This window comes from Gouania willdenowi, chromosome 21 (genome assembly GCF_900634775.1).
Source record: "Gouania willdenowi chromosome 21, fGouWil2.1, whole genome shotgun sequence".
Lineage (NCBI taxonomy): Eukaryota > Metazoa > Chordata > Actinopteri > Blenniiformes > Gobiesocidae > Gouania > Gouania willdenowi.
This window is the reverse complement of record NC_041064.1, coordinates 23,148,174-23,174,596: the sequence shown is the minus strand read 5'-3', so window position 1 is coordinate 23,174,596 and position 26,423 is coordinate 23,148,174. Positions and strand designations below refer to the sequence as shown.

The 26,423-nt window shown below is 37.8% G+C and overlaps 1 protein-coding gene across 1 annotated transcript in view; it reads left to right on the top strand.

The window, feature by feature from the left end:
• The window catches only part of LOC114455509 (beta-galactoside alpha-2,6-sialyltransferase 2-like), a 77,138-nt gene that overhangs the window by 30,931 nt on the left and 19,784 nt on the right, over positions 1 to 26,423 (top strand). The window contains exons 2-3 of the mRNA XM_028436806.1: positions 15,826 to 15,880; positions 15,964 to 16,986. Of these exons, the coding sequence (XP_028292607.1) occupies positions 15,996 to 16,986 (991 nt within the window). The 5' untranslated portion in view covers positions 15,826 to 15,880; positions 15,964 to 15,995. The remainder of the gene's footprint in view (positions 1 to 15,825; positions 15,881 to 15,963; positions 16,987 to 26,423) is intronic.

Here is a 26,423-nt window from a genome sequence, read left to right as displayed (position 1 = left end):
AGTGCAACCCAGACCTGCCCTGAAACAAGCTTACACATGCTTTCCCTAATCAGAGAAAAAGCAAAAAATAGGACATGTTGGTAATGTGCAGTTGGCTGTTAATAAAAGGGCCTGTGTGGCATTTTTCACCAGTTATTTTCACCCAGAAACCTCTTTCTAGTAAATCTGTATTGAGGAAAAAGATTGAGATTCATCCCTGCCTGACATTGCAGTCCTTGTTACCGCCAAAAGTGATGGTGTTACAGTAAAGCAACGCAACACTGTCTGAAACACTCACTTGCTATGACATCAAAGTTTTTCTTAGGTAACAATTTACTTGTCTGGAATAAAACAGTGGATCAGTTTTCAGGTGTTTCCAATCTGGAAACCATTTTTACAAAGTACTGTTTTGGAGCTGAAAAGACACAAAAATCTGATCCTAGTGTTGTTTCAAGTGTTACTCTTCTGACATTAATATTATGATGTTTTGGTCAACTTTGTAAAGCTAAAGCTCAATATTTAGGGGTTCCTAGCACCGCTGGTCCTCGGAACCACGTATGCTTACACTTTATCGAACTCCTCCTAAGGGTTTGGTCCAATCGGCATACAACTTGGCGCGCAGAGTCTTCAGTTGGACTTGATCTAAAGTTCTGTAGAGAATTTTGTTCGGTCAAAATATGTGCATATCATTAACGAATGTTTTCTAGCTAGCTATAACAACCTGAACTGTCGCATATTTCGGTCAAAACAAATGCTAACAACACCAAATCTGAGATCCTTGGTTTGCATGTGACTGTAGGGGTATGCACCAAATCTGAATAATGTAGGCCACTAGGGGGTGCTGCAAATATGGGATATTTATATCTCTTAAATGGTAAGACCTAGTTTTACCAAATTTGGTGGGTATGTCCTTGGGTCGCTCCTGAGGTCATATCTCGAAGTTATTCGCATTTGGTCAAAGTGGGCGTGGCTTATTACAACATAAACAACAAACATTTATCTCAGCTCAATTATTATGTTGATGGCTGTGAAATTTACACAGTATATATAGAAGCGCACACAGACCACCCATACTAAAAAGTGCGCCACTAGGTGGCGCTATAATGGGTGCAAGCACGTTTTGGGCTGTAACTTTTACATTTTAACTCACATGTTCATAAACTTTATATCTACGTGTTCCCTAAATAGTCGCATCTTCTGTCACTTGACACATTTCCTCTGAGGCATGGAGAGCAATTGTCTAGTTCCAGTATGCATTTGCATGGAAATGCAAGAGTAAATGCAAGATTTATATAGAGCTTTACATGTTCATAGTATAGGGTAAAATGAGTGACTTCAGAGCAAACGCACTGAGACATGAAGCCACTGGAGCGTGGGTCCGCACTTACATCTGCGTGCACAGTTGAATGTAGGTCAGAACAGAGAAGACTGGGGAGAGAAGTGAAAAAGGAAGTTATCCATTATTTCATTATGTGGCAGGATCAGCAGAGGATGTGTGTGGATTTTCTCACCCTGCAGGGTTTATTCAATGCAGGAAAAGAATGGTAACTCATTTGTTGTATGACGCTTGTCCGATAAACATGATTGATCATCAACTCCGATCGTTTAAGACTTGACACACAACAAGTTGGCTGCAGGGTTGGAACAGGGAACAGAAACCTGTGGGGTTAGCACTTTGAATTACACACTGACATTTTTCTGGCCCCCAGTAGACCTTTTTCACAATAATCGGAAATACGCAATCGCAGTGTATGCTGACTTCCGGTAAAATGTCAACACAGCAGAAAGCCGGGCAATTTAAAATGGGTCAGAGAGTCTACACAACTTCCCTCACGGATTTGCCTATCCTACGTAAAGATTCAGGCGAACAACTCTACCCGTCTTCATTGGAGTCACAGGAAACTGCGACAATGTTCAGGAACTCAGATAATTATCAGACAATTTATTTCTTAACAATGACAGTGTTAGTGTTAGCCTTTGCTAAGCTACTTAGCTTTGACGACGCGTGCAGCACATAAAGGCAGTACGTTGGTTTTTTTGGTTTGTTTATCATTATAGATGCTCTTAAGGCAGGCTGACTGTACAAAGTCCTTGTAGAATAAAGAATAAATAACTTTATTTACACAAAGTAAAAATAGATTTACAGACCAACATTTATATAAAAAAGGATTCTGGGTTTTCTATTGCAAAGGGCCAAAGCCTACAGTACCTCTATCTGCTCCAGAATCAACACCAGTCTAACCAGTGCTGTGGAGTTCATCATTAGCTGGAGGTTGTGGACCATGAATGTGGTCCTGGTCCTGCTGGTTCTGGTCCATGAATCGTGTGTTTCAGACTACTCCATGGAAGAAAATCTGTGTTAACATCTTCCTCCTTTTTTCCTGCATGGAAGAATTAAAATAATATTAGTTCTTAGTAATAGTTTATTTTATTCATAAACAAATTTAAATTAAATAGTGTATAGTGATATTTCAAGATGGACCAACAGATTATATTGTTTGTTGTTTGCATAGAACAAATTCATCTTACTGGATTTGTTCTGAGATGAAGACGAGCTCAGATGAAACATTGGCTCAAAATTCATGTCAACAACTCTGAAATGATTGGCCGATACCAATATTGATCCGATATCAGCATGAATCATATAAAGTTTTATTACTTTTTTTATTTTTTCTTTAATAAAAATATAATCATTACTTATTTTGTAGTGTGGAATGTTCTGAAAGGCTTGATCAAGTGATGTTACTCAAACAGAGAACAAGTCAGCAACAGTAGGTATGAGGAAAAACTGACCCATTAATTATTAACCAACTGGTTACATGAATATCTACAGTATTCTACAATTGAATAAAATAAATAAAAAAATGAATTGGAAAAGGAAAAAAAAAATCCATTCAAAAATTCGGAAATTTGAATCCGATATTAGTTTTCAGGCAACAATAACTGCTCGTTTAGATGCCTGAACAAAACCACCGAAACACAAGAGAAACATAGGACATTTATAATAATTGCAAAAAAGAAATAAAAAAATGACAAATACATTATGGCTGATTAATGTTCACTTTTGCGAGCGCACTATTTCACTCTGTTTCTGTCGATCCAGAATACAACGGTGTAAAAAAACAATAGCTACCCATTTAGATGCCTGAACAAAACCACAGGAACACAAATTAAACATAGGAAATGTACAATAATCGCAAAAAAACAAACAAACAAAAAAAACCACAAATACATTATGGCTGTTTAATGTTTCTGTTGATCCAGTTCTTGTAAAATCAAAACGGCCAGTTTAATATGCTAGTTAGAGATAGCATTTTGGGTTCATTATTTTTGAATGTTTGACCAAAGCATTTCATGTAATTCAAATAAAGTTAGCCTGAATAAAAAGCGTGAAAGTGGAAGTAATTTTTTATTTTCTTAACACTTTAGTGGGTAGATCTTGCCGTCACCAAGGTGGAGGTCAGGGATCTTGGGCTTGAAAAGGTTGGAGACCACTGCAGTAAAGCTTTACTCGTGCCCAAAAAAGACCTTACCTGAGAGAACACGACCTGAACTCGTCTGACCCAAATGAAGCCGATGTCTCTTTAAGCTCGAGCATGTTTCAACCGGAAGGTATTCACTCCCTTGCGCGCGCATGTAAAATGATCTGTTGCGAGTTATAAACTTGACGAGCAGCTTAATTTGCCGCTACATGCTACGTCCCGGTTGAAGCTCATTGTTTATATTGGACGGTGATGACGGTTACCAAGCGCATGATGCACAGAGGCAGCATCAGCTACAGGGGTCCTTGGGGTCTTCAGGTGAAGACGGGAGCAATCTAGCAGATTGCATCTATTAAATAGAGGGTGCAGCTGATATGTGTTTTTTGGCTATGCAGATTAAAAAGAGAGGTAAAACAACCCAATCATGCCTGGAAGTCCCTTTTTTGTCCAAGTGTCACGATACCGCGGTATCACAAGTGCCTCAATATTGTCTAGGTTATGTCACGGTATAAAATAATGAGCCGTTGCACTTAATATTAAAGTTTTGTGTTGGTTGTAGCCAGGGCTCTACACTGACTTTTCCATTGGTGGCACTGGTGCGATTAACTTTCTCAGTTGGTCGCACCAGCACAGTATTTGGTTGCACCCTTTTTTTTTTTTTTTTTCAAGTCATGCATGCTGATGAATAGTTGACTTAACTGGCGTACCATAGTTGAATGATATTTGCAAATTGTTTTAATGTTTTAGTGTCAATATTAAGTTTTCAAGCAGTCGCTGAAATAACAGGTCATTTCTTTTATATCATTTTAAAAGACGTAACAAAAATGTTTTAAATAACAGCAAATCATAACAACACGTTACATGGTTTTATTTTTATTTTACAGAAATGGTGTACTTGAATTTAAATTAACAGTAGCATAACCAACTTAGCATCTGCATTGCTTCACCCCATGGAATTCAATTCAGAGGGTCCAGCTCTTATAGTGGGGTCTCCTAACCCTCTTCCCCTGGTCAGGGGTCTGCAACCTTTACTCTACAAGGAACCATTTATCCTCATCTCACCTGGATTAAAGTCCTCCTGGAGCTGAAAAAAGTACCTTCTCAATGAAGACAATACAGTGAATTAAATTCTATACTGTTAAAATTATATAGAATAATGTTCGAGTGTCTTGCATCTTCAAATTCTTACGTATCTCCGTTTACATGAACACAATGTTATACTGTATAAGGAATATTATTTTTGTTTATTTACATTCCTAACCAGGCGTGTGGTCCGTCGAGCCTCAGACCGTCCGAAGCCTCACTGCTTGCGAGGCAGGAGAGGGCTGAATCTTTCCACAGGTTCACCTACGGAAACCTAGTTACAACCTTTAATTTCTCTAAATAGTTAAGTTTATTTGTTCTTCGTGCTCCTTGGACCCCACTCAACTATCCAATCGGTAGTAGCCACAAGCGGTGTGTACAATATAAGCTACAGAAAGCTGGTTTCATTTTAGATGCCATGAATTAGTCATAAACAACTGCTGTCCTTTGACCACAAAAAGTTCCAAAGCATCTGCATCTTTGTTATATGGACAATAAAACCACTCAATAAATAAATACAAATTGGGCATTTTTCTCAAGAGTCAAGACTAAAAAAACAGTAAGAATAATTGGGAACATTTTAATTACACTATACCGTAATAAAGACGGTGTTAGTTTAAAGAGTAGTCAAATAATTCAGCAGCTGACTGATGTTAAATGTCAGATTAATAACAGGGTTCTCGCCAGCGGTTTAGAGTGTAGGGGCCCTCAACGTTGTAATTTTTCTCCCCTACGGAACGATGGCGCCTCCTACGTTCAGTTTTTAGCAATGTAGGGGGATCTTCTTTAGTTTTTCATTTTTTAATCAGTACCGTTGTAATAATTGTTGCATACCTGGACACAAAAAGGACTCCCAGGCGTGGATGGGGGTGCGCTAAGAATGTGCGATATGTTAATGTTACGATATATCGTCAAAAACATTCTCACCGTTAACAATCTGTAATCCCACCCACGATATAAACAATAAATTCCCATGACGGAAATTAGTGAGGGCCACGGGCCATTTGTCCCACAATTTAGCCAAGAATGCTCCTAAAAACCTTGTTCTACGGGCCCAAATTGCTCCCAAGTTTTTGGTCAACAATTTATTAATCTCTGGAGTAGAGCGCTGTTCAAGCTCCACGCTCCACCACTGCGGAGTCTTTGCGGTGTGTGCTGCCCCTCACACACACAAACACACGCAGACGGCGGTGCTCATTATGGCTTACCTGAAGCTGCCGTACAGTGATACATCATAGACCGCTACTTGGTTAAGATTAGACAACCATCCAACAAAAGCAACCAGTCCAAGTTCCTCTATGAGTTCCACAAACACAGTGACAGAGATGAACCTACGGCAATAATTATGAACTGGAAACTCAACTAAACTAAGCTAAGCTAACCACCGGAACACAGACTGGGCTAAGAGCTTAAGCTAACGACTTCATTAAAAGGAATAGACTAGTAAAAAGTATACTGTCATCAAACCACAAATATCCACCTGCTTGTTTATAGTCAGATTTAACACTTGTATGGTAGAATAAAATGTCATACATTGTGTGAAATAAATGTTAGCATAAAACTCTCACTATCCAACCCAATCCCAACTTGTGAAATGCAATAATTATATTCACAAAAAGCTGGTCCCATGAGACAGTAATGTAACTATTGTGATTATTACACCTTATTATTACATATCCTGAATGAATAAATCATCAAGTCTGATCTGGTTTTAATACAGGAAATCAGAGGGATATTTTTCTTTCTTACTGGTTCTGGCTCCAGCTCCTCCTACTGCTGCTCATGACCGACGAATAGGTTTTTTTTTCATATTTACAGTACATTGGGGCTTCTGGGAAAAGCATTGCTTTGCCATGTTGGAAGTGAATAAACCCGCAAAACTGGGAAGTAACTTTGCGTAATCCATTTATTTTAACAATGTACTAGTAATCCGATTACCAATCATTTAAACTGTAACGGATTACAGTTACTCATATTTTGTAATTTGATTACGTAACGCCGTTACATGCAATCTGTTACTCCCCAACACTGCTCACCCGGTACCCAATCCCTTTGGCTATGATACTAGCCTGTTGTTCTCTGATCTTTGCATAAGTAGATACTGTCATTACATCATCACATTCTAAGGCAAAAAATTATCAAAAGATAAATACTTTCAGACCTAACACTCGTGCGACCGTGGCTCAGTGGTAGAGTGGGTCATTCAATAACTGAATCATGTTGGCTGGTCGTAGGAGCAAAATGGCAGCCACGCTTCTGTTAGTCTGCCCCAGGGCAGCTGTGGCTATATTGTAGCTTACTGCCACTTGTATGACTGACGTGAGTGATTGGTGTGAATGAGTAACGGTTTCTATGCGCACTTTGAGTCTCTTCAAAAAAAGCGCTATATAAAACCAAGCCATTATTATTATTATTATGATTATTATTATGATTATGATTATTATTATTATTATTATTATTATTATTACAAATGTAAGCCAATATTATTATTATCATTACTCTGAGAAAACTTGCACTTGCTCTCCTTGGTACAACATGTAAACTTTGCTTAGCAAGGATGTGGGCCTAATTAGAACAGCATTGATGCAATATTTGTTTACTATAAAACTAACAGGTTTGATGCTACTCTGGATTATCGGTGACACTGATGCTTTTCTGTTGCTCTTTTAATCCTATCAATTTGATGCACTGGTTGTGGCTTAGAGAGCACAAGCCCCTGGTACTGTTTCATACCACATCCTGTGCTGTTGAAGTTTCTCAACCAAGCTTGGATGTAACTTTTTATTGGTGGTTGTAATTCACACCCTACATCAGTTTAAATTACATCCTCGACCCAAGTCGGTTAACTGATTCTCCTGGCATTACACAGCTGAGATGTTTGTCGTTTTGTTTGAATCTCTGAAGTTTTAGTCAAGGCATTGGCTCTACAACTACAGTATTTGCATTTATTGTACAAAGATACTTATTTCTTTGCTTTACTTAAGAATTAAGCTTATTCTAGAAACAATTAACAACTGTGTTTGCAGATTCCCTATCAGGGATCGAGACTGCGGCTATTTCTTTAGTGTGTGCAAGTGAAAATTTAATCTGGTCACATCTATGGGAGTGGTATAGGGTGACCTTATTTTGGACGGAGCGGCTGAGTGCCCCGTCTCGTCCCACAGACTGCACTTCTCTCTCTCTCTTTCGCTCCACGCTGCGGGTGAGGAGACGGTGCGCGCTCATGCAACTTGGCTGCGGGTAATGCAACGGTGAATGCGCCAAGTATAAACACCAATGCACTCCTTTTGAGTGCGCACGGTCTGCGAATGGAGCCAGGCATAACGAGTCCTTCACTGAGTGCGCGCTCACATTGAGGGCAGCAGTAATGTTCTCCTTTGTTTGCAGATTTATTTTACACCCTATACTTCATTTAACATACTGTATTATTTTGGATAAATGGCTTTCTTAGTTTTCCTATTTAAGGCACAGTTTGACACACCTGTCTTTTTGTACCCAATGCATGCGACGTGATGAAAGACTCAAGCAGACACAACCCCCAAACAAAAGCCTGGCGTGAAGTTGTTAAATGTTATAACACATTCACCTTTGCTCCTGTCTGTTTGTTTTAGAAAATAAACATAGTAAAGTGCTAAAAACCCAACTATGACAAACTAGAAAGGATTAGTTACATGTCAGTGTACTAATATGATCTCAGGCAGGCGTGATGCTGCTATGAAAGGATGGTGTTGAAGATTCTCATTTTACTTGAGGTGGAAACCCTTTTTTTTTTCTTTTTAACAGTTTAGCAAAGTGCATTTTATTGGTTTCCCCCACTCCTTTTTTCCTATTTCCCTTAAATGTCAAAAAAGTTAAGTCAGTTTTTTTTTTTTGCTTTAAAAGTAGAAGAAATATTTTTTGTTCATTAACACATCCTAAAATGTTTTTACATGATATGTACAATTGTGATAATTGCACTAACAACCATTGTTAAGTCTCTAGGTGTCAAATAAGTAACACAGAGGTTCTCAAACTTTTTTTTAACAAGTACCACCTCAGAAAATACTTGGCTCTCCAAGTAACACCATAATGAGAAATGTTCACTGCTGCTACTTAAAGCAGACTTGCTTGTCGCCCAAAGATTAACTTGCTGACATCACCGAGCGGGGAAAATCCAACTCGTCCGTTTGGAGCTGACTTTTTACAAAATGTGGAATAACAAGGGAGGGAGGTAACGGAACTTTTTCAACTTTGGTGGTGACTATTTTAAAACCAAAATTAAAATAGAATAAAATGGTGCTGTTTTTCAATTCAACCTTGATTCATGTTGAGTTTTTGACTCTGGGAACAGAAAGCAAACAAGATGAGATGGTTTGTAACGGGACAGAAGATCAGAGGTATATTTTGGTCCCCAAACATTCAGTGCTTTTTAAACAGCGGAAGTATTTTGAAATCAACTCTCTGATAGGGCTTTTCCACCGGGCAGGAGCTGGAGCTAACTTGGACCTAGCGCGTGTTTTGGCTCCGAGCCACTCTGTTTCCACCAACATAGCTCCAGCTCTCGGGGCCAAAAACCAGAGCTACGCTGGCCCCACATAGCTTCTGGGCTACAGCTCAGCTCTGAAGTGGGCGGCTGGTAGGCGGGGTTATCGACGGTCCTCCAAAAACGAAAAGCAGCCTTTTTTTTTAAGCTGGCGAGTAGCTGGTCACGTTTGGTTGCGCAAATCTGACAAAAAACATTTAAAAGTGAGTCCAAGAAGACAGATCAGTGGTCAGAAGAGGAGAACATTGTTTCCTGGTACTGTGGGTGTCTGAAGAGGTTCAGGGGAAGTGGACGGAGCCCCACGGACCAAACAGAACTGCAGCCACGGAGGAGCTCGTCCTGTAGAACTGTAAGTTTTATTTCACCCTGTTGTTAAACTACTACCAATATTTGTTTGCCACAATAGTCCCTCATCAATATTATGTCCGTTACTTCCAATGTGGTGCAGGCTAGCCAGTTAGCTGCTGGTTAGCTAGGAAACCATAATACTTTAATATTCCTGAAAGCAGCAGTAATATTTCATTAACCTGTATTCAGAACTTATTGTTACACAATGGCCATGTAATAATATTAATCAACTATGTGGTAACAACGTTTCTGCTGATTTCAGAGTTGGATTTGGAGGTTCATCTGTAGCTCAGCTCGTCTTCATCTCAGAACAAATCCAGTAAGATTAATTCATTCTATGCAAACATCAACATGATCAATATTATCTGTTGGTCCTTCCGGAAATATCATTATACATAATTTACTTGAATTTATATTTGTTTATGAATAAATGAAACTATTATTAAGAACTAATATTTTCTATTCCTGGACAAAACAAAACTCATTATTAATCAAAAACCATTGCACACTCGTTATTGAACATCCAACTGTTCATAATTCATAATGCAAAAAAATATCCATCAGACTGATACATAACACAGGATACAGAGAACACACACATGGATTATTGTTAAAAACACCAGATTTGAGTAAAGGTTGACTTCCAAAAGTGTTGCAGAAAATTTATTTAAGAGAGATAAGGGGAATATATATTTTAAGAGGAAAACTACATTTCAAGATGAAAAATGTTAGAACAACAGTCAAAAAGATGAATATACTGTAACAATATCAGGGGTTACATTATGAAACTGCGTAAGGGATGAAATAAAACATAAACCAGTTCAAAAAGCTTTTTCAATCATATATTGTTAGTAAATATAAGAAAGAAGGGTAACAATTTTACCAAGTACATGTCATATATACATTCATGTGTATATATGTTTGATGTGAATGTATAAACTGTATATAAAACTTGTGTAGAATATATATTGTTGAAATAGTAATAAGCTAATTTTTTTGTGTGTGATAATCGAGAGAGCCTTGTTTAGTTTTATTGTGATAGGGTAGGTTTGTATAAGCTTTGCTTCAAACTACACACTTTTGGCTTAAGGATTACATTAATTGTTTGTTTTTGTATTTTATTATTGTGGAGGCTGCTGAAATAAATAATAAATTCAAATATTTTTAATGCTTCTATGCAGGAAAAAAGGAGGAAGATGTTAATGCAGATGTTATTCCATGGAGCAGTCAGGGACACGGTTCATGGACCAGAACCAGGACCAGGACTACATCCATGGTCCATAACCTCCAGCTCATGATGAACTCCTCAGCACTGGTTGGACTGGTGTTGATTCTGGAGCAGATAGAGGCAGATTTTGGTCCTTTCTAATAGAAAACCCACAATCATTTTTTAAGTCAATGTTAATCTATATTGAGTTGGTTTGTAAATCTATTTTTACTTTGTGTAAATAAAGTTATTTGTTTTGTTTTCTACAAGGACTTTGTTCATTGTTTGTTGCCTACTTGTAAGCACACATGTATTTAATTTTTATTTATTGCACAGTCAGCATTAAGAGCATTTATGATGATAAACTAACATTTCAAAATCAACTTATTGGCTTTATCTGCTGTACTTATGCAGGTGTAGTTGAAGCTAAGTAGCTTAGCAAAGGCTAACACTAACACCGTCATTGTTAAGCAAAAAAACATCTTTGATAATTACCTGTGTTCACAAATGTCGCAGATTCTTGTGACTCCGATGAAGACGGTTAAAGTTGTTCAGCTGAATATTTACATTGGATAGAATATATTCATACAATGTCAACAGTCAAAACGTGGGCTTCATTATGGCACAAGCGCTCATGGGTAAACTGTTACGTAATCAGTGACGTACTGACGTATTGTGGTCAAGCAAGGACGTGGCCCCAACTTGCCGCTGCTGCGGTGGAAAACCAAACCGGTTCTTCAGCTAAACAGGACTAGCTCTGAAGTAGCTCGAGCTTCAACTATAGCTCCGAACGAAAAGCCCGTGCTCTTGGTGGAAAAGCCCTATGATTGTCTGGAAGCCAGTGTAAAGATCTTAGAACTTGAATTATATCATTCACTTTTTTGGTGTGACGACTCTTGCAGCAGTGTTCTGAATCAACTGTAGCTGTCTGATTGACTTTTTGGGGAGGACATCATTACAGTAGTCCAGTTTACCAAAGATAAATGCACGGACAAGTTTTGATAGATCCTGCCGCACTCCTTTAATCCCTGATATATTGATTTATGTTAATAAGAGGATTTTGTGTGGCTTCTCTTTATGTGGCTGTTGTTCAGGTCTGAGTCTATGATGACACCCAGAAGTCTAGCTTGGTTTGTGTCCCTAAACCTAAACCTAAAACTTTTTAATTGATTTAAAATAATATTTTCTCTCTTATTAAAATACATATATATATTGACAAAGCCTTTGAACATTTTTAAATTGTACAATTCTAAAATTGGTGTGAGTGCTGTAGTGAGCAGGTTCCTAATCATTCCAGATTTACAGCTAATATTAACAGTAATATTTTCATGCTCTTTGATCCCAATGTTTAGCCTATGCTGTTTATACACCTAATTAAATTGAAACATTCTTAACATTGTGAATGAATTCACCTTTTTTTTTTTTAAATAAAGTATACCTGACTTCAGGTGGCCTAATTTATATTTAACATCATATGTTTAACCATGTGTCACTTTATTTTACTATGTCATGATTCCATGCAGCTCTGTACAATATAGGTTAAACTGTTTCTCCAGAAGAATGCATTATCAGATATTTTTGTCCGCATCAATCACAAAATAAAAGTTGTTTTTCCGGAGGGACTGATTAATTAAATCATCAAATGCAACCAAAGTTGTATTTGAGGGCATGTCTGTCACATTTGGTAACCTGTCGCTCTTTAAATTCTTTAAATAATTGCAGATGGTGGACAGCGATTTGTTTTGCCATAATAGTGTTTTCTCCCTTGGTCTGCGTGGGCTGGTAGCAGGCTTTACATAAGGGCTTTGAGGTATATTTTGGCCTGCCCTCACTGTCGGCTGTATAAGCGAAATAGTTCCATATTTTGCTCTGTCCCCTCTTTTTTGATAAGCTGTGGCCGGTCCACGGGAGAAGTCTCACTTCACACACAGAGAGAGAGAGAGAGATAAGGTAGATTGATTGTTGTGACTGTTGTTGTTGTTTTTCAGACCTTTTGTTGTTATTTCCAAGTGTTAAATTTTCCACTGAGTACCATTTGACCTCAGTGTGGCAGACACGTTAAGACTACTACACTGCAGATGACTGAATGATGAATTTTATACCTGGATATGGCTTTGGGTCAAAAGACTAAAGCATGCTGAAAGTTCTGCAGATATGTGTACATGCATCAGACAACCCAGTGTTTTAGTTCTCCATCACAGTCTCTGCTTTCCCTGACCCACTATCCGTCTGCTGTTTTTTTTCTGCTTGATTCGGGTCAGTGGCCTTATGTGTGACCCTGGCAGGAACCCTGAATGTGTAAAGGGGGTGTTGGGCAACTAAGATCCCTTCAACTGCACTCTGCAGGAAACGCAGACAGGAAGCTGTAACAAGGATGAGCTTTGATCCCCGTCCTCTCTCAAGAGTGACAAGTTTCCACGTTAGACTACAACTCATTATTACCTGTAGTGATGAGGAGGCATGGTGGCCTCTGATGGGAGCATATTTAATTCTTTATTTACTCACCTTCATTGTTTACTGAAAAAAAGCTTGCCATCCTCAAAGGAGCAGAGTAAATAAGATGCTGTATGCTGATGATCACGGCATTGTTTTTCTTTTGACTGCACTACAGAATTATTATTGGTGTAATCTTCAATTACTTGTGTTGTGTTCTGGTTCTACCAGAACACAAGTTTTACAACCATTGCAGTGATAGGAAAGAACGCAAATGAAAGTCAATGGTTGAACGAAAAAAAGAAAGTCAAAGGGAACAGATATGTGTATTCAAATAATGGCTTTCAGGTAAATACAGAGTGGGCTTTAGACAATCAGGATTTTTGGACCAATCACCGAAATGTGAGTTTAAAGTTCCACAATAGCACCCTGTATTTCGCATTGTTTTAATGGATGCTTGGTGAATGGGGCGGTGCCTGCAAGTTTCAAACATGCTGTTGTTCAGATATTAACTAAAAAGCTGGGCCTTAATTCTAACAATCCTTGTAATCCTTATCTCACAGAGAGGAGTTTTTGGGTCAATGTTACGGACTGTGTTTCCTCCACAGCCCCCGTTGTATGGAGTACCGCAAGGGTCCATCCTCAAGCCACTCCTGTTTTCGCTGTATCTGCTACCGCTAAGATCTGTTCCCTTAAGCGTAAGAATGCATCCAGTACCACGCAACTTTTGGAGTGTTTTGATGAAATCAAAAACCTGGATGCATGCTTACTTTTTGCACTTCAATGATAGAAAGACTGAAGTACTCCTAGTTGGGCCAAGCAATTCTGGTAGTCCAGTCTCGGTAAACTTAAAATCGTTGTCACAGTTTGTCAAGCCCACTGTTTCAAAGTGTTTGGTTTGAGGTCGCTTAATAAAATTAACAGGTCTAGACAATAATTAATAATGTTAATTGTTGATCTGAGTTAAAATGGAAAGAACTTATAATGACAGGTAGTCATTGTAACTCAAAAGATGATGGTACTGTGTCCTAAAAGTCCTATGGGTAGACATCAAATTCTTACTGTGAGACTACGGTGCTGCACTAGTTACTGTTTTTTTTAAAGTCCAATTGTTAAGGCACAAAATACATTTTCAGTTGCACTTTTAAAAAGAAAAAGAACTATTATGCAGTTTGGCATTGTTTACTATAGAACCAGAATTTAAATTAATAGGCTTCTTCTTCATTTGTATTATTCCTTTATTTATTTCATTCGAGATTTATTTTCAGTTAAATTGCATTGTTTTGAATAGTTTATCAAGGGATTATTTTGACAATGAAAAAAAAAGAAATAATACAGCATTTTCTACTTTTTTTCCCCAAAAAACTAAAGGAATATTTTTCAGTCATCATTTGTCTACAGTCCCATTTTGTAAAATAAATCGTGAGAGAATCGTATCGTGAACCCAGTATCGTGAATCGAATTGTATCGGGAGTTGAGTAAATCATTACATCCCTACTTTCAAAGCATTATTTTGAAATACTGATCCATGGTTTTGTCACAACATGGCATGACTATTGTAACGCCCTGTACACCGGGCGTCCTTGCTCACACACTTGTCGCTGGTTCAGAGCGCTGCATCGCGCTTTTTAACTGGCTCAGGAAACATGATCAAATTTCACCTGTTCTCTTTTCCCTTTTCCCAGTCCAATACAGATTTGATTTTAAAATCCATTGTTTGTCTTTAAATGCCTCATTGGCCTTGCCCCGCATTATTTGTTTGATCTGCTTGTGTCCTACTCCCCAGCACGTTCATTCAGGTCAGCCGATCAAGCGTTCCTTATGGTTCCTCAGACGCATCGCAAACTTAGAGTAGACCGAGCATTTTCTGCAGTTGGTCCCAAACTGTGGAATGAGCTGCCTCTGTACATTCGACAATCTGACTCCCTGTTTTTAATCACACCTTAAGACACGCATGTTCCCTTTGGCGTTTAACCAGTGTTGAAGCTGGTGACTTTTAATGTTCCAATTGTAACCTGGGATGCTACTGGACTGTTTTATTTATATTTGTATTTTATTGCCCTGTTGTACAGCACTTTGTTCAACTGAGTTGTTTTTAGTAGTGCTTTATTAATAAATTGAATTGGACTAAATTTAAAAAAAAAAAAAAAAAGATCACCGATCCAATCATATGATAAGGGATGAGTACCAAATTCTGTACTTTTTTAGGTACCAACCGAATTCCTTAGGTACTACGTGGTACCGATTCACGTAAAATCAAACAGCACCATGTTTCGATACCTAAACACAACCTGGTGACTGTGAAGAAGTGGAAGAGTTGGCAAAGTCCCATGCAGGGCCTGAACACAACATTGCAAGCACAAGAATATAATGACGTCAGTAGCTGCTGGTTCGGTAAACATAGCTGATAGTAAGCAGACGAAAGTATGGCTCAGCTTTTTAAAATGCGACACAGATAGGCATTTGCCAAAAATTCAGCAAAAAACATTACAGGTGTATTGAGCTGTAAGTGCATTTTCACATTCCCCTATGTGCACGAATGCGATAGAAATGCTTGTACTATAAAGCCCTGTCATGTAGAGCAAACAAGTCAGTGGTGTGGAACATCTTCAGAGTAAATCAGACGGATAAAACAATGGCAACGGGAGCATCTACAAAAATATTCAACAGGTCAATGCATTTATGGAAAGATGATGCATAATGTGTGTGTTTTAAAGCAAACTGTGCTTATCTGTAATCACTTTGATGTCCACTCTTGATTCTTTTCTTAGGGTCCTGCAGCTTTTTGGCCACCACCTGGACTGAAGAACGTAGGACTAGGACCAGGTGAGCTATAGAGGTCTGTCTGTTGTTACAGTGTGCAGAGGTGGGGAACATTTTGCCATGTCTGACTGAGCTCTCTTTTGCAGCCCTGATCTCCAGTCGGTGGGCTTTGTTGTCGATGTGGATTGGAGAGATGATAATGTCCAGTGTAAGGCAATGGCGGAGGCTGATGCTGGTGGGAAGCCTGGTCTGGGTTCTGCTTTTTCTTGCTCTCATCTCCTACTTTCTGGATGCCCGTGTGGATGAACAGATGACATCTTCTGGCTCCTTACTCTCCCAATACCCTGACCATCGCTCAACCCCCAAACAAGCACCACACTTGCATTACTCTATCTTGGAAACACGGCCTGAGCTGACTTTGACTTTAAAACCAATTGATCCCAGGGACAAATCACTGTCTCTTTCTGAATCGCCAACCCTGGAGAACAGCCACAAAGTGAGCCTCGACCCAAGCAGCGCTCCAGACGCTGTCTACGGCAGTCAGGAAGTGAGTCGGCAGGATTATTTGGATGCCCAGAGCCTTGCTGCATGGTCCTCTTTTGGTACAGAGAATATAGATTCTCCCTCAAACTCTGCGGTCCAGAGCCGTGAGAGAACATTTCAGGTTACAAAGTATGATTACCACAGAGGAACCACTCGTCACCACAGTGGAGAAGAGGTAAAAGATGAAGATGGGGAAAACAAGGACAGAGAAATGAGTAACATGACTAAAAGCTCAGAAGAGAAGCAACCTGAAGGAGACTCTTCTGAATCAAACTCTGTGCTGCAGCAGCTGTGGAGAGGTCACGCATCAACAAATATTCTTAACAAATCACTAAAGAATGCTTTGAAATACTACGTGATGTCCAACAAACACAAGGTATCCTTCCAGGGGAAACTGAGGACTGGTCAGAGTTCCAAGGAGCTGCTGTGCCAGATGAAAACCCAGGTGGAGCTGAGGATGGTAGATGGACAAGAAGAACCATTCTCCTTGCTCGGCTGGGCTAAAGTCGTGCCAAAAATTTCTATTGATCAACTCTTCAGGAAGCAAAACCAGAGCAACTTCAAGACCTGCGCCGTGGTCTCTAATGCTGGATCTATTCTGGGATCTGGACTCGGCAAAGAGATTGGTGAGTAGGGATGTGTTTGCTTATTAAATATAGGGCTAGACCTAGTTCTTTAAGTGTCCAGGATACTTAACTGCAGTATGTGGTGAATCGGGCTGCAATTAACAACTGATTCAATGCACGACTAGACACTCCATGAACTACATTTACATTTGCAAGAAAAAGTATTTGAACCCTCTAAGTCACAGCAATAGAAAAATACATTCTGCTTAAACTAATGCTGCAGAAAAAATTACATGTTTTCATGTTTTTTTTAGCTCAAGATGTAAACATTCACAGTGCAGGTGGAAAAAGCATGTAAAATGTTTGGATTTAAAAACTGGATGACCCTACTTTGGCAGCAGTAACATCAACTAAACACTTTTTATAGTGGCAGATAAGACCTGCACCCAAAAAAAACACAAGATTGCTGCTTCTAACTGTGCATCCGAAACGTGTCCTTTTCGCTTTAGCTGGTGTTGGGCAGAGAACCTCCTCACGGACATTTTGGAGGATTTAGAGACTCTTCCTCAGTGTTGCAGAGCTAAATATATCACGGAATGTGTAACGCTTCACTTCCGGGTCACGTACTTTGGCCAATCGGTAATGGAGAAAAAGAAAAAATGGTGTTTGTGTTCCGTTTTTTTGTTTCTGTACCAAAGCAAAGTTTTCCGTTTTTTTCATTTTGGTTTTGGAAACACATCAAATAATGAGTGTTTTTTTTTTTCTTTTTCATGTTTTTGTTTCATAATGAAAAACAAATGAACGAATGATACACGGATTATCCAGGAGCTCTTTTGTCGACTTCAAACGTGCAGTAATGTTTTTTTGTGAACATCAGTGGCTTAGTCTTTGGTGTTCTCCCATGACTGCCATTTTTGTTCACTGTTTTACTTATTGTAGATTTGTCAACAGAGATTGCCAGATTGTAAGTCTTCAGATGATACTCTCGGGTTCTTCTTCATCTCATTGAGCATTCTGTGCTCTTGCACTCGTCTTTACAGGACAACCACATCTAGAGAGAGTAGCAACAGTGCTGAACTTTCTCCATTTTTAGACAGTCGGTCTTACAGTGAACACATGAACGCTTTTAGAGATACTTTAGCCATCCTTTCCAGCTTAATGCAAGTCAACAAATCTTGATTGTACATCTCTGAGAGCTCTTTAGTGTGAGGCATGGTTCACATCAGACAATGCTTCTTAAGAAAAGCAAACCTAAAACTGGGGTGTGTTTTTATTGGGCAGGGCAGCTTTAACCAACGCATCCAATCTCCTTCCATGATTGGCTTCCAGGTGAGCTGACTCCTGGCTCCAATGAGCTCTTGGAGAAGTCATTAGCCCAGGGCTTCACATAATTTTACACCTGCACTGTGAATGTTTACATGTTTAATTCGTTAAAAACATATTTGTTCATGCAGTATTTGTTTAAGCAGAGTTTGTTTGTCTATTGTTGTGACTTGAAGGAGATCAGAAGACATTTTATTACGAATTCATACAGAAAGCCAATTAACCCCAAAGGGTTCCCATACTTTTTCTTGCAACTGTATATTTATTTAATTAAAAAAATAAAAATAAAAAATTGTTTTCATTTAGTGAAAATGAGCAGTAATTGCTATTAGCAAAATAGTTGGAATGTTAGCTCACTGTTTTCATCTTCATCCACATGTCCAATTTCTCAAAGAAACTTCCCATCTCAAATCTTAAATGCAATTTTTAGTTAAGCCACATTCAGGCTAAAATATTCCCAGACTTCATACACAAAAGTTACACAGAGGTTGGCTTTTTTTGATTAACGTGGGACACTTGAATGAAAAAGGTCTCTCACTCGTTTTGTAATACCTTGTGTAGCAACTTGCAGACAACAAAAATAAATGGTCAACTGAAAATATAAACTGTAGTCTATGATATTTCCCCTGGTCAATGAATTGCATGCATGTGTTTTTTTCTCAGTTCCTCTATTTATTGAGGAACTGAGAAACTGTGCGCACACTGAAACAGAAGACCAGAAGAACATCAAGGTATTTTAACGATGAATCAAAAATGTAAGCAAATCACAGTGAAAATAAACTACTCATCTCTAGATTCAATGTGGGACATTTATTTGGTTTAAAGCACTGGAAAACAAAACATTTGGTCAATAAACAGTTCTATAGTCTAATTGGAAGTGCTAATTTTAATGGTCAGTGTGATCAACAATTGCATTAAACAATGGCCACCATACCAAAGGCAACAAAACAAGAACAGTACAGGGACACAAAACTACATCATGGCTGGTTTTTCTAATGTTCCTAAACAGTTGTAATTGTTCTATAGATAAAAATGTATGTCTGAATATGTTTTATTTGAATCTTTGTTAGTCTGTATACTTGTCCAATTACAAATGTAATAAGATTCAAACATCTTGTTTTGATCCCACTTTTATGTTGAATATTGATGCTTTGAATTTTGTAATGCATTCTTAACTCCTGAGTCTCCCATGTGGCGCTCAGTAAAATGACATTTGGTCCATTAAAAACTGTGATTGGAGGAAACCCTCCTCCCTCCTTTAAGCTTTTATAGGAAGGGCGGGTCCAACAGCAACCGTTGGTTGGTCACCAGAATCCGTCTCAGCCAATAGCAAAATTCAATTGTAATAGCTGGCATTCAACCCTTAGAGGCCAGTGACTCTGACATTTTACAACTAAATACGCAAAATTAAAATACTTTTACTAAAATGTGAAAAGTTTGCACTAGAATCAATCAACAGCACTACTTAAAGCAGAACAAAGTAACTTACGCTTAGCGCTCCCCCTAAAGGTCCCTTTTGGTTATGTCACACTCCGTACACCCCACGCTACATGCGCACCTTGCTCTCCCAAGACGGTAGCAACCGATCACTGAAAAATCCTAATACAACAGTGACACTAAGGGTGCTTTCACACATATGGTCCGGTGGACTCGGTGCGATTTAGGCAGTGAATCTGACCATGTGAACAGTATGAGGAAGAGAGACAAGTAAAATAAATGAATGTGGGAGTAATACGGAAGGGAGTATGGAAATGTGTGTGATGTTTGTTTGTGTTGCTGACAAAGCGGCTCTGAGGATGGATGGAGATTTGTGTGTGTGCTGCCAGATATAGCGCTGGGTTGTGAGTGTGTGCACGCTTGCGTGTTGCCGCGACAACAGTGTTTATGATTGCTGTATGCCGCTTCTTTAGCTGGCTCCGCCATGGTCTATGTTTCAGAAAAGTGAGTTTGTAGACAATCGTGAGCAGCCACGAGGCTGGTCATAATCTAGCATTAGTTTGAATTGGGCTGCCGTAAAGCAGTACGTTTTTCCACCGGGTCGGAGGCAGGAAAGTTGCAAGTGCGGTTTTCTGGCCAGAGATAGCAGGGAGAGATGAAAGACCCCCAATCACCACATAAACACTTGTATTACCCTCACAGGGACTATGAGAAGGATTTATTAAGGTGAAAAAGTTACTTAGTTCTGCTTTAATACCCAAATAAATGTGTTCTGCAGAAAAAAGTGGGTTTGGGGTTTAGTTACTCTTTAAGCTGCAAATATATGAGATCGCAAGACCCATGCAGCACCAAAAGTTAAAGCTACCAACCAAAATATGCATTTCACCCTTTTAGAGAAAAAGGGACTTTGTGTTCCCTGGCCTTGGATTGTGCCCCCATTCAGATGCTAAGTTCCTTAGACCAACAAACTTCCATTTGCTCTCGGACTGATTAGCATTTGCTCTGGTTTTGCGCGGCTCTCTCTTATTAACTCGTCAAGCTGATTGTTTTCACAGTTGAGTGTGTGCCGAGTAGGTTATGTGCCTTTGCATTTCAATGTGAGAGTTCTTGCTAGACTTTTGGCCAAGCTTGATCATGTGGCAAAATCAGTGGCAGCTGGCTGACCAGAACCCCCCCCCCCCCCCCCACATGCACCCCCAATGCCTGTAACAGCATGCACAACCTCTTTAAATTCACAGTAAATTCAGCAACTCCAAGTTTTAATGTAATAAGGTTGTCCCTAAAATCTAACCCATCTCTACTGTATGCACTGACAGCATTGTGCTCACAGTGGCTGCTCCATATTACAATGTGTTAGTTATTCCATTGTTACCGACAATTTAACAGAGTGCGGAAAATAGACTGGAACAGTTTACTATTAAATATTAAGTTGATTGAAACCTGCCTGTAGGAGTGAATGAGAGGGTGAATGTGTTTGTTAGTGAGTCTTTTCTAGAATAGACACATTCACTTTTTTTGATGTTCACCACACTTAAGGGGAAGTTGAAAATTTCTGTCACATCAGCTATATCATTTGTCTGTAGTCCTTGATGATTTTCTACATTGAAATAACATCTTTAGAACCAAGTTTGATACATTGTCATAGATTTTTTTTCATTAATTGAAAAGAAAAGATTAAAATATTTGTTACATGAGCTGGATCATTGACAATATAATTTCAAGCAAAACAACTGAGGTAATAAAGTGTTTGAAGATTTGACATGACACGGAGAACTTGTTATAACTTTTGCATGACCTTCAGACATACCTGAACATTTACAAGACTTGATAATTAAAGTTTAAAGATGCCAACATTTTTATTTGTTTTACACTCAATTTCCAAAAAGGTCATATATGGGCCTCACTCATTTTATATACTGTGTTTGCTGATGTGTTATTGTGGAAATTTGGCATTGGCTGAAGCTCGTGCATCATCCTATAAAGACTAAGATTTATATTAATTTGTTCTTTAGAGTTTGATGAGCTGCTGCTCCCATCTTGTGGTGAACAGGGTGACTTACACTCAGTATATAGAAAAAGTGGTTATCATGATCTTCTATCACTTTGTCCCATTAGAGACGTCATCTGTTGTTCTCTTTCTTCCCTGTTCACTCATACCAGGAAATAAACCAAGCCACCGTTCTTTAGTCCTTGTTTTATATATGTTAGTTTGGGGAGGGAGAATGGTAGTGCTTATCACAGCTTTGTTAGGGCATAACCAACCTTAACATATTGTCCAGTCCTTTGCAAAACCTAGGAATTTCCCTCAGTCTATTTAGAAACTTTAAAGATTGCAATATACTTTAGTTTTAACTGTTTGAAGAGTATGTCTGAACATTCAATTAATTACATATCAGCAATGCTTGTTGGTTTAGTTTATATCATTTTCGAGCAGCTTTTTCACAATTCTGCATGTGATTTGTCAAGCAAATATTATCAAACACATCGGCAGGTGTGTCAAACAAACCAACAGAGGTGTAAAAAGTACTGATATATCCTACTCAAGTAGAAATACTCTTACTTGATTAAAATTGTACTCAAGTGCCGTTAACTCCTACATAAAATACTTAAGTACAAGTAAAAACAAGCTCATTTCAATAGTACTCAAAATAAAAGTTACTACTTTGAACCCAATGTTAATTTTTTGTATTAATGAAAAGTTCATAGGCACGCACATCCCTGAGGATGACTGGGTGCTGGACTGGAAAAATTTTGAGAAAAGTAGTACGCACACCAGATATAGATAACGTGATCTAAAACACCTGTGGTCATGTGACAAATAGAAACACTTTGCAAAACATGATATAGAATTCACATCTTTAAATTCATGTAATGTATAAAGAACCACAAGATTATTTTTGGTAATAAATCTTGTCACGGTTCCCTTGCATACATTAAACATCTCATGTATAAAAAGGAAGAGACCAAATATTGCACAGTTGGAACTTAATTTATTTTCCACAAAGGCATCTGTATAAAATAAGTTTTGTCAAAATGTGCAATTCTTTTTTTTTTTTTAAATAAAATAACTAATTTAATTCAAAATCAAATTATGTTTAATCAGGTTGGTCAACTATGATGTGATGCATTTGATTGTTATCTGGTTATTTCATTTTTTGTAGTTTCACACAATGTCCGTCGATGATTTTAAAGGGAAAAAAAATTTACCTCTTTTGTATTGTGGAATGTTAGAAAAGGTTTGATCAAGTGATGTCACTCAAACAGAGAACAATAGTCAGCAACAGTAGGTATGAGAAAAACTGACCCAGCTATTATTATCCAATTGGTTACATAAATTGTAACCTTTAACATAATATCTACAGTTTTCTACAGGCTGATATCGGACTGATATCCAATATCGATATCGGATCGGGACACCTCTAGAAAAAAAAAGTACCCATAAAAGCAACTCAACTACAGTAACGTGAGTACTTGTAGTCAGTTACTTTCACCTCTTTAAACAAACAAATGAAGTTTCAACAATTTCTGAGGTTTGCCCTCAACTGTCTTATTGAAATTAATATTTATTATAATACACTGATGTATGAAAATGACAGGATGTGACTTCAGTCTTTGCTGAAGAGTGATTCACTTCGTTTTGCTGCTCTCTGGTGGTCAAATGGTGAACAACAGTGGTCACCTTAGCCTTATGTTTGTTATGTGATGTTTGTGTCCGCAGGCTTAAACACAGCAAGAAGTAATATAATACAGATTTAATTAAGTTAAATCTTGTCAATAATTTGATTTTGTTCTCTATCTAAGCTTCAGATATGAAGGATAAAATAGTACGCTCAAATTATGACAGATTAATCACAGCGACCGAATGGCCTCGCAAGTTTTTGTAGCATTAGATTTAGCACAATTTTTGACAAATCTGTTGTTCTCTCTCTGAAACATTTGCTACATTTTACCCACTCACTTTACGTGGATAAATATGATGAAAATGTGTGATATTCTTTGGAAAAACATGTAAGGAAAGGTATAATCCAAGTTAAGGGTATATACAGGAAATTAATTCTGTGATTTCTATCATTTTCCCTTGATCACTAAAAATGAGAGGCCCCTATGTAAAGTCTGACTGGAAATTAACAAATAAAATGCTATATCAACACAAACATAGCGTTACATGTACAGACACATCTGAATCCTAATTCATCCTAAAAGAACTAAAAAGAGTAGTAAAATAGAATTTTTTTTAATAGATATTGAAAACATTGGTTTTGCATTTGTAGTTAAGCATCATCCCTCCATCCATCCTTCCATCCATCCATCCATTCATTTTCAAACCCACTTGCTCCTGTCTCACAGGGTCGCGAGGGTCTGCCGGTGCCAATCTCCGGCTCTCATTGGGCGCTGGGCAGGGGTACACCCTGGACAGGGCGCCAGTCCATCACAGGGCTAGTTAAGCATCATACTGTGTATCAAAAATAGGCCCTAAGTCAACATATAGATATTATTTAATAGTAGGTAAAGATTCAAGTATAATTCTTAAAAATAAAATAATGGCAAATGGCTACAAAAAAATACATAGACAAACAAAAACAACGAAGTAACTCAAAGAAAAATAAGAAAATATATTAAAGTGGGACCCAGTGCTTACAACATTAAATGGTTGATGTGTTTTAGAGTAATACAATTTACTCCTTTTTAAATGTGTCTGTTTTCTTTTATATGCTACACATTTGTTCCAGACTGTGGTGGAGCTGTCTTCGCTCATCTTCCAATTTTCTCTGAACTTCTCCATGTCTTCAGTTTCCTTTGTTCTGTACAGTTCCATTTCTTTTTCTTTTTTTTTTGAAATATTTAATTTTGTTTTTAATCATAACTTCTTTATCTGCTTCAAAGAAGTTTGTAACAAAGAACTGCAAAGAACTGTACATTTATGGTGTAGTTCAAATATAATTTTTGTAAATGTACAATCTCCCAGCAAGGAATTGAAATGGATACTTTCTAAAAGATAGCAGCTGTTTATATTTTCAATGATGTCATTGCCAATAGGCCTGTATATACTGCAAAATTCACAAGATTAGGTAATATAGGATGAGTTAAGGTAATATAAGATAAAATAAGTGAATACTGTATCAGAAAAGACAATATAATATAATACAAGATAAGGCAACATAAGATAACTTAAGGTAATATAATAAAGGAGAATATAATATAAGAGAATATGAGATAAGATTATTTAAGGTAAGTGAATATAAGATGAGGGAATGTAAGCTATGCTAAGGTAAAATAGATTAAGGAAATATAAAACATTTAAGGAAATTAATTAGTTTATTATTTCAAGCATAAATTCAAAAAGACATACAAAACCTAAATAAACATACAAAATGAGGTGTTATTAGAGAATATAAGGTACGAGAGCTTAAGATGAGTAAAAAAGGGGGTAAGGGAATATAAACTTATCCAACATACATAATTATATCCTTACACCAGCTAGAGAATAGTTGACACCAATATCTATCTATGAACAATTATTAAAATTAAAAAAATGAAGAAAAAAAAACAAGGTTCTACATTTGTGCAAAACTATACCCTGCATTAAGAAGAATAAAGAAAAGAGATAAAATAATCAAATAAAAAGCAAGGAAGGTGTTACTTTAATTCAGTGTTTACTGTTGGAAAAAACAACTAAAAGGAAGAAATAAGCACATTAATAGTAGTTGAATATATTAACTGGTTTATTAGTGAAGACAGAGAGGAAACGGCTCTTTTGTAGAACATTAACACGTAGAGCAGGTTTCTATAGCTTCATGGACCCGAGCCGTCCTCTTCATAAATCAGGACTAACCTCGTCCACCCAGGACACTGTTTCATCTCTAACTTATAAATGCCTCATAAGTGTTTTAGATGCTTTTTATGATTGTATCCAACACTTTATTTGCTTTACTGTCTGCATTTGAAGGACATTTCACTCCATATTTTTAGTGTTTCTTTTTTAAATTGGTGTACACACAACAAACAGAAGCTGCTCTGAGTGCTCTGCTTTGAGCTTCTTCTCTGGAATTATTGAAGTGGCAGAAAACACGACCTGGTCAAAGTGTTATTATGAACGAGGAGGAACGACTGTAACTGACAGATTGATGCGCTGAATGAATTTGTAACTGTTGTGACAGACATTTATTAGGTGGATGAATTTGTGTTGGGGCTGAGTGTGAATGAAAATTGAACATCAGCTGTAATAAAGAAGAGTCTCCTTTTCTCATGTTCCTTTGGTTCATTTCTTCCAAAAGAAACCAGTCAGGTCATCCCTCTGAAACGGCTCCAACTCAACAATACAAAGTTGTTAAAAGTTGGAGCAAATGTTAATTTTTAATATAAATTAAAATAATTTACAAAACAACCACCATTAGTATTGCTGAAGGAGGACTGTAAACCCACAATAGTGTCAGATTGCATACTGTATACTTGGCATATACTTGCCCCTTTGCTTTGTGGGGGGCAAAGCAAGATGCTCCAATTGCATTATGAAGAGATTTCTAATAAATTAAATAGTCTATGAACTGTTGAATGACAGGCTGAGCAACATTGATGTCCAATGATTTTGACTTAATTACACCTCAAAACAAAGCGTATGATAGCTGTTTATTTTATTCTGATATCCTACATTTGTTATCAAGGATAAAGGTTTTATCCGACTCAAATAAGGCAGAGGACTCATATGCATATGAATATACATCATGTGACTGAATTTT